The 9,565-nt window shown below is 53.9% G+C and overlaps 1 protein-coding gene across 1 annotated transcript; it reads right to left on the bottom strand.

Moving 5' to 3' along the window:
- Window positions 1-454: 454 nt before the first annotated feature.
- NKX2-5 (NK2 homeobox 5) lies at window positions 455-8,725 on the bottom strand. The gene is made up of 2 exons (XM_056865511.1): window positions 8,449-8,725; window positions 455-1,065 (listed from the first exon to the last, which is right to left on the bottom strand). The coding sequence occupies exons 1-2, from the start codon at window positions 8,723-8,725 to the stop codon at window positions 455-457; spliced, it is 888 nt and encodes a 295-aa protein (XP_056721489.1).
- Window positions 8,726-9,565: the final 840 nt, after the last annotated feature.

The following is a 9,565-nucleotide window of genomic DNA, read 5'->3' as shown; positions in this document are numbered from 1 at the left end:
CTGGGGCCCTGCGGCGGCGCCAGGCGGTAGACGAAGGGGGCTTGGCTTGCGGAGGGCAGGAGCTCCGGCTCGCCTCGCTCCTGCCGGTTGCCTTTCCATCCCGCCGGAGCCGAAATCCGCGTTCCCTGGCCTGGCCCAGAAACCGGGGGCTTCGGCCTGACACCGAAGAAGGTGCGAAGGGTCTTCGGAACTGCCCTTGGGCCCCTGGAGCAGCGGACCAGTCCCGAGACCCAATCTACACCCGGGGGCCGGGGGGGGGGGCATCCTTCTTCGGCATTCTTGAGTGACAGGTGTCTTCTTCGGCATCCTTGAGTGACAGGTGTCACTAGCCTCTCTCCGGGAGGGTTTGAAGTCCGTCCGCGGCCCCTCCCTCGCCCCCTCCCCAGCCCCCCAAGAGCTCAGCCCCAGAGGCCCCCTCCCCCCTGCGGGGCCTGGGAGGAGGGCTCCGGGAATCCTACCAGGCCCGGATGCCGTGCAAGGCGGACATGCCCCCGCTCCCTTGCGGGAGAGAGGTGGGTACCGGGTTCAAGTCCCCCACGCCGAAGTTCACGAAGTTGCCGCCGGCCGCCGAGGGCTGGACGCCCTGCACGGCCGGGTAGCTGCAGCTGTAGGCGGCGTTGCAGGCGGCCCCGTTGCCGTAGCCGCCGTAGGGCGGGTAGCCGTTGTAGCCGTAGGGGGTGAGGCCCACGTTGTAGGGGGAGGCGTAGGGCGAGGAGTCCCCCAGGCAGGGCTTGCCGTCGCGGACCAGCACCGGCACGGCGATCCGCCGCGGCGGGGGGAGGCCCACCATCTCCAGGCTCTGGTCCTGCCGCTGCCGCTTGCACTTGTAGCGGCGGTTCTGGAACCAGATCTTCACCTGCGTGGAGGTGAGCTTCAGCGCGCCGGCCAGGTGGTCCCGCTCCGGCGCCGACAGGTACTTCTGCTGCTTGAAGCGGCGCTCCAGCTCGTAGACCTGCGCCTGCGAGAAGAGCACGCGGGGCTTGCGGCGCTTCCTCTGCCGGGGCCGCTCCGCCTCCTCGGCCTCCCGTTTCTCCTGCTCCAGGGACTTCTGCAGGGCGCACAGATCTGCTGGGAGGCGAACACAAGAGGCCCGGCGGGCGGTTAGATGGGCTGGGGGCCACGGAGGTCTCGGGCCCAGGGCCGGGGGCCAGTCATTTTTGCGCCCTGGGCGAGGCGAACGACTCCCACCCCCTATTGCTAACCAATTTCCAAAAATAGATGTCTTGTAGAAAAAAATAAAAGTGCTACACTTGTTATAAGACGTTATAATTAATGATATTCCACAGCAATGTTGTGGTACTTATCTTGGGGGAGAGAGAGAGAGAGAGAAATTGTCAGTTGCATTTTTTTCAAGAAACGAATCTGTTGAAAACTGTGCCCCTCAGGCCAGTTCTTCGCCCCTCTGAGGAACTGCGCCTAGTTCGCCTAATGGTAGCACCGCCTTGCTCATGCCCCTGCTTCCCCGGATTGGAACTGGATTGGAAAAGCAGGGTATAAATAAGTCGAGGCCATTTATGCACGGGAGGTTTTGCCTTGGATTTGCCGCTCTCTAGATGCACGTTTTCCCCATCCAAATTCTCAGAACTCTGCATGGGGGGCTCTTTTTTGAGTTTTAAGAATTCGGATGGGGGAAATGTGCATCTAGAGAGCGGCAAATCCCAGGAAAAACCTCCCGTGCATAAGTGGCCTTTGACTATTTATACCCTGCTTTTCTCCCTGGTGGGAACCCAAAGCGGCTAATAAGATAGCTCTCCTCTCCTCCGTTTTATCCTAACAACCACCACCCTTAGGGGCAGGTCTGGCTCACTGAACTTCCATGGAGCGCTGGGGATTCGAACCTGGATCTCCCAGATCCTAGTCGGACACTCTAACCACTACAGCAGGACAAAGCCGGACTTTCCAAGACAAACCCTAGACCAACAAATTGGGCCCTTTATGCACGGGAAGTTTCACCTTGGATTTGCCACTCTCTCTAGATGCACATTTTCTCCATCCAAATTCTCAAAACTCAAAATATAAGCCCCCATGCAGAGTTCTGAGAATTTGGATGGGGAAAATGTGCATCTAGAGAGGGGCAAATCCAAGGCAAAACCTCCTGTGCAGTAATGGCTAAATACACCTCTTCACCCCCACCCCCTCCGCGGATGGACTCCGAAACCGGTGGACCTTTCAATTGGAGGTCTGTTTTCACGTTTGCGACCACTACTCAATGCGCTGCAGAAATGAGGGTGTGGGAATCGGGCTGGAAGAGTCCACAGATCTTCACTCGGCCATGAAAGCTCACTGGGTGACCTTGGACAGTGAGTCTCTCTCACTCCAAGGTAGCTTACCCAGTGCAGTGAACAGGGTAGGGAAGAGAGATAAATGACTCTGCGCTCTTTAGGAGAAAGGCGGATTACAACAATGACCGGGCGCTTAAGACCCCGGTCTGCGTTTTCTGGGTTGTTGAACAGGGGAAGAAGCCAAAATCGGAGCTGGCAGGTGGTTAGCCTGGCCATGGGGGGGAGGGTCTCAAGCCTCACCCTGAACCCTCAAGCGGATCGTTTGAGCACTGTAGCCCGCTCATTCATCAGCCAGCAGAAGGAGGCCCTGGGCCACCCACTGATTTATTCAGATCAACAGAGCCGGCTCCGGAGAAAAGCAGGGGTCGCAGCTCTGCTTGCTCACACTCGCTCCTTCCCAAGCTTGCCGCTTGGGAAAATTCCACCGTAAGAAATGGGGCTTCCAAATAAGAGCCATAATCCTATACATATAGGCGGCTCCGCTCCAATGGGGCTTCAGCAGCCAACTGCGTGCAGGATTGCAGCCACAGTCCTCAGGATCTTTTTGTAAATCTCCGTATTTTCCTCTCTCAGCTAAACGCGTTCATAAGGCACTTTTTACTTGAAGCTAACGTTTACCTGAGTAGTCTGTTTTATTGGATAATAAACGCTTTTTTTTTTTTTTGCTTGAAGCTAACTTTTGCCTGGGTATTCTGCTTTATCATCCTGTTTATTTATTTATTATCATCTTTTTATTTATTATCTGTTTTATTTATTATCATCTTTCGAAACCACATTAATTAAAAGGCGGTAACCAGCCTCTCCTCTTCAGCGCTTTAGGAAACCGTTAACAGCGGGTATATACAGTCACTACAGATAGTTACATGGCTGCATATACGGTCCATTATAGAGCCAACGCAACATTTTAGACGCGATTCAGCCAAAGTCAAACAATCTCGAGCACCGATGACTTCACCAGAAAAAGTTAGTCAGGTGCTTAACATTGAAACCAGTGGACTTGAAAAGCATTTAACTTTGGAGCTCAGGCAGGGGAAGGGGAACCCAGTCCATCCCACCCATTGCAAACGGATTTACAAGCTGACCCATTACAGGTGTATTCAGAAATAACTCCTTCCTCTTAGATAGCGATACAACTGACATCTAAGGGGTTTGCTTCCACGTACATATAAGAATATAAGAAAAGCCCTGCTGGGTCAGACCAAGGCCCATCAAGTCCAGCAGTCTGTTCACACAGTGGCCAACCAGGTGCCTCTAGGAAGCCCACAAACAGGACGACTGCAGCAGCACCATCCTGCCTGTGTTCCACCGCACCCAAAACAATAGGCATGCTCCTCTGATACTAGAGAGAACAGGTATGCAGCATGACCAGCATCCATTCCAACTAATAGCTATGAATACCCCTTTCTTCCGTGAACATGTCCACTCCCCTCTTAAAGCCTTCCAAGTTGGCATATGGTTAGGGGCAGGAGCCCAAGAAACTAGGAGTATTTTGGCTACGCCAGGGTGAGCTGATTCAGGCCCCAGAGATTCTCGGGCACCTTTCAGAGGGACTTGTGAGCGACGATTTGGAAAACGATCCCGATCTGGGGGTTTAGCAGGCGCAGTCTTTACATTGAAGGCAATAGAGATTCCTCTCCTTTCGGCCAGAAAAGAAGGATAAGGGGTGAATAAATGGTGCGATCCACGTCGCCCTGCCGTCAGTCCCCCAAGTCCTATAGGGTTTGAGAACTGCGCCCTTCGCCTGGATTCTATGACCCGGGGAGAGAGGTCCACGGCCCCTATTTCCAAGGCGTCTCTGCTCCAAAGACCTTTAGACTCTTGCCCAAGAAACCTAGGGGCGGGAGGCTTTACTCCGAATTGTTTTCCTTTAAAAAGGTTGCAATCCTTCAAATGCAACGTGGCCTGTGCATTCCAAGTAAATCCGCCTCCATCTAACACCCTCTCCTGTCAACATGCATGCACTCCCCAACGCTGCTTTCCCAAAGGACTTTCGATACCGACGATCCCGGAAAGGTCTTTTCCCGTAGGGCTGTGGAGGGGAGGTAAACAGAACGGAAGGTCGGCGGTTCTCAACCGGTTTGTAGCCTGGCTGCAAACGTTTACGTTTTCTTCCTTCCAATCCTATTGAAGCCAGAGGGAAACTCTCTCTCTCCCCGTTCATGCACTTAGGGTGGTGGAATGCTAAATAATGGACACGATCCAGTCACAGCCCTGTGTACACTTACTTGGGGGGGGGGGATAACTTTCAAGTATCAGTGGCTGGTAGTGAAATAAATGTTGCGGATCTCTAGGGTGCCGGAGAACTTTTGAGATATTTATGCACGGGAGGTTTTGCCTTGGATATTTTGCTCTTTAGATGCACATTTTCCCCATCCGAATTCTCAAAACTCTGCAGGGGGACTTATTGTTGAGTTTTGAGAATTCGGATGGGGAAAATGTGCATTTAAAGAGTGGCAAATCCAAGGCGAAACCTCCCATGCATAATTTTATTTTCCGACAAGCCCATTTATGTATCGATCCATTGCAGAAACGATCTGATTGGAGATCCTTAAACGTCAGCGGGAGAGTTTTGAGAGGATTTTCTCTCTATTTGAGACTTTGGAACACGTGGGCTTTAAGGCCCCAACGCCAACCGCATGTGGGAAGGAGGTCTGGTTGCCACCTTTTGTGTACACCGAGAGGCAGGTTTCAGAGAGTTTCAAGATCGAGTGAGTTTCGAGTTTTCTTCCAGGGGTCCCATCCACGTAGAGTCAAAGGCCATTTATGCACGGGAGGTTTTGCCTTGGGTCTGCCGCTTTCTAGATGCCCATTTTCACCATCTGAATTCTCAAAACTCTGCATGGGGGTGTTATTGTTGAGTTTTGAGAATTTGGATGGGGAAAATATGCATCTGAAGAGTCGCAAAACCTCCCATGCATAAATGGTCGATCCCAGTGTGATCCACAATCAAAACCATAGTGAATGGTTTGTCAAGTGGATCCCAAAAAAACAAGTTTAACTTGGGAGCAATACTCATATCAAAAAGCTGCCTTAAAAGCATCCCAGCCTTCTTGCAGTGAAATCCTATGCAGGTCTGATCAGGAGTCACTCCCACTGCGTTCAGCCGGACTGACTCCCAGGCAGTCGTGCACAGGGCGGCAGCCGAAGTCATTTGTAGATGGGACCGACAGCTTCTTCCCAAGCGCTGCCTGCCTGTTTAGGGTAAGCGCTTATGCGCTTCGGGGGCTTCTCTCAGAAAACCCCAGGCAAATCGGAAACTCCCTCTGAACATCTCCTCAAACCACAGAGCTCTTCCCCCCCCCCCGAAAATTTAGATCGAAGAACATTTGACAGGGAGAGGCAGTTCCAATTTCAACGCTTCGCATTCTTGCGATCGAAATATTAAATCTGCTTCCAACGAGGAAAGGCGAGGTTATAAATGTTTTAAGAGACGAATTAATAAATCACGACGGTGACCTTTGGAACCGAAATCGGCCGGAGGGTAGCTAGGAAACTCGACCGAACCTCTCACCAGCCTCAAGATCTGAACGAGGTTACACGGCTGTTAACGCGATTCAAAGCACTACCATTTATGCACGGGAGGTTTTGCCTTGGATTTGCCTCTCTCCAGAATCACATTTTTCCCAACCAAATTCTCAAAACTCAAGAATAAGCCCCCATGTAGAGTTTTGAGAATTCGGATGGGGGAAATGTGCATCTCGAGAGCGGCAAATCCAAGGCAAAACCTCCCGTGCATGTTCACACACAATCTTTGACTTGAAAAATGAATCCCATCGAGATGGCTGGAGAATTTGGACGGGGCTTCTTTCCAGGAAGGGCTGGGGTGTGTGAGGCTGCTCCCCTCAAATGGTTCGTTGCGAAAAACTGCCGGAAGACATCTGAAGCAGTCTTATGAGAGGCCAAGCAACCTGGCCCTCTATGAGGTTGCTGGTATTCGGCGCAGTCCGAATCAGAGGTGAAATCAACACGGGGGTGGGCTGATGGTTGAGAAGCTAGGGGAACCGACACATGCGACATGGTCTGAGATGTGAATGATGTGGGGGGTATAATAGAAATGCTAGATTGCATTTAAAAATCAATATAAAACAATATAAAAAAACAAGAGTCATAATATTAATTTTTAGTGAAAACGTGAATAGTGTCATGGGTTGCTACACGACTTCGGGCTGTGAGAAAGGCGGCCAGACGCTTCTCTACGAAAAGGGAGGCTGCGTCCTACCCTCGGTAACTTGGGAATCGCCTTGAATTTACGGCTGCTTCTGAACAGACCCGACAAGGATCTTGTTGTAAGCGATAAACCGGGAGGAGGAAGCTGCCAGGGACTCCAGGAATGGACTCAGAGAACAGTTCTCCCCCCCTCTCTTTCCCCCCAGTCCTTCGTCTTGCAGTACGGAGAGTAACAGTACTAACCACCCTTACAGGGCCGTTGCAAGGGTGATACCTACACAATAATAGAAAAGAGCAAGAGTCCAGCAGCACCTTAAAGACTAACAACATTTCTGGCAGAAATTGTGTTCGTCTTTAAGGTGCTATTGGGCTCTTGCTCTTTTCTACAGACAGACGAACACGACTACCCATGGTGATCTACGCAATAATGTACATGAAGGGTTTTGAACACTGTCGGGTTCTGCACAAGACAGCAGTTATCGGAAGGAAGGGACATGGGGCCATTTATGCACGGGAGGTTTTGCCTTGGATTTGCCACTCTCCAGATGCACATTTTCCCCATCTGAATTCTCAAAACTCTGCATGGGGGGCTTATGGTTGAGTTTTGAGAATTTGGATGGGGGGGGGAATCCAAGGCAAAACCTCCCATGCATACATGGCAATACATGTTACATTTGCGTGTAACATCCGGAGAGAAGGCTTCGGGTGCTAGTCGGACTGAATCCAGTGGGACTTTCCTGCAGTAAAAACGCGTAACTTTATGGCCCTCTAGAAACAAGCGAAGTAGCCGCGCAGGCTGCGACTTCTCCCTTAATCTTTCTTATGTAGGTCCTAACATGACGGCGGCATGCAGCAAGCAGCGTCTCCCGCCATCGGACTTTCTGCTTTTCTTAGTTCTAAACGAATGGTCTAGGTAACAGCATGAAAGAGAAGGAAACCAACCGGCGTATACATGACAAGTCAGATTTCCCCCTTAGTGAGAGAGCAACCCGAAGCGAGTCCCTCCCGAATCCTACTCGGGTCCATTCCATGGGGTTCGCTCCTGGGAAAGTGGCCGAGTTAGATGGGGTTCTGAAGCCGGCTGGTTTAAGGGGGAAACATAAGAACATAAGGAAGGCCCTGCTGGGTCAGACCAAGGCCCATCAAGTCCAGCAGTCTGTTCATGCAGTGGCCAACCTGGTGCCTCTAGGAAGCCCACAAACAAGACGACTGCAGCAGCACCATCCTGCCTGTGTTCCAAAGCACCTAATATATTAGGCATGCTCCCCTGATCCTGGAGAGAATAGGTATGCATCATGACTAGTATCCATTTCGACTAGTAGCCATGAATACCCTCTCCTCCAAGAACATGTCCACTCCCCTCTTAAAGCCTTTCAAGTTGGCAGCCATCACCACATCCTGGGGCAGGGAGTTCCACAATTTAACTATGCCTTGTGCAAAGAAATACTTCCTTTTATCTGTTGTGAATCTCTCACCCTCCAGCTTCAGCAGATGACCCCCAAGTTCTGGTATTATGAGAGAGGGAGAAAAGCTTCTCCCTGTCCACTCTCTCCAGGCCATGCATAAGTTTATAGACCTCTATCATTCATTTCCCCGCTTAACCGCCTCCTTTCCAAGCTAAACAGCCCTAAGCGTTTTAACGCTCCACCCCCCTGATCCTTTGGGTTGCCCGGAGTCCCCCGGAAGGATGTCTGGGACTGCTGGAGTCTGGGGCCACTTATGCACGGGAGGTTTTGCCTCGGATTTGCCGCTCTCTAGATGCACATTTTCTCCATCTGAATTCTCAAAACGCTGCATGTGGTTTTACTCTTGAGTTCTAAGAATTCGGATGGGTAAATGTGCATTCAGAGAGGGGCAAATCCAAGGCAAAGCCTCTCGGGCGCAGACGGCCTGGGTGGAGGGGGCCTGCGGGGGGCGAGGTGCCCCGGCTCCGGTCTGCTCCGGCCGACTCCGGAAACCCAAGCAGAGCCCCCATTTCTGGGTGTCCGCCCCCCCTTACCTTTCTTGTCTGCCCGGGGCTCCTTGGCTGAGTCCATGTCGGCGTAGAGCTTGGCGGCCAGGAAAGGCGCGGGTCCGCCGGCCTTGGGGGGGTCGCGGGCCGGGCCTTCCTGGCGGGGGGTGGGGTAGGCCTCCTGCTTGAAGGCGGCCAGCATGCAGGAGGGGGGCGCGGCCAGGGCGGCCAGCTCCAGGGCGGCCAGGGCGCCGGGCTGCTGCTCCAGGCTCAGGATGTCCTTCACCGAGAAGGGCGTGCTGCTGCCCGCCGGGCTGGCGAACATGGTGCGCGGCCGGAGGGCGGGTGGGGGGCAGCGCCCCGGCGGCTCAGGGGCCCGCGGCGGCCGCCCGCCGGCCGGAGGGGCGCATGGCGGAGGCGGCGCGGAGACTGGCGGCCCGGAGCGCGGCGGCGGCCAAGGCCAGCGGGGGGCGGGGCCGGGCGCGGCAATGGACCGGGGGGGGTTGGGGGGAGAGGGAGGGCGGGCCGGAGGCGACGTCCCTGCCGGGCCCACCTAATATAGGCACAGCGGCTGGGGAGCCGGGCCCGGGCCCTCCGTCGCCCAGGCCCCTGCGCTTGACCGGCAGCCCAGGGGCCCGGAGTGGTGTTGGTGGGGGTCCTGGCGGCGATCGGACGGGGGGGGGGGGAGAAGCCCTGGGCGGCTTTGCGGCGATGCTCCGGCTCTCGGCTCTTCTGCACGGGAGGTTTTTCCTTGGACTCGCCTCTCGCTGGATGCCCATTTTCCCCATCTGAATTCTCAAAACTCTGCATGGGGGGCTTATGGTTGAGATCTGAGAATTCGGGTTGGAAAAACGTGTATCTAGAAAGTGGAAAATCCAAGGCGAAACCTCCCATGCATAAATGGCCCTTGTTTTGGGCCCGGGGTCTCTCCGGCCCTGGTCTCCCCGCGGGAAGGAGCGGAAGCCCCACCGAAACGCAACGCTTGGAGCCAAGCGATCCTGGAAAGGGGCTTTTGGCTAGAGAGTTCGGGGCAGGGAGCCAGGCCGCCAGGCATTCACACGAACGCATGAAGCTGGCTTCTACTGAACCAGACCCTTGGTCCATCAAAGCCAGTATGGTCTTCTCGGACCAGCAGCGGCTCTCCAGGGTCTCAGGGTACTTTCAC

The sequence above is a fragment of the Euleptes europaea genome, chromosome 1 (genome assembly GCF_029931775.1).
Source record: "Euleptes europaea isolate rEulEur1 chromosome 1, rEulEur1.hap1, whole genome shotgun sequence".
NCBI classification, from domain to species: Eukaryota; Metazoa; Chordata; class Lepidosauria; order Squamata; family Sphaerodactylidae; genus Euleptes; species Euleptes europaea.
This window is presented reverse-complemented; position numbering and strand designations above follow the sequence as displayed.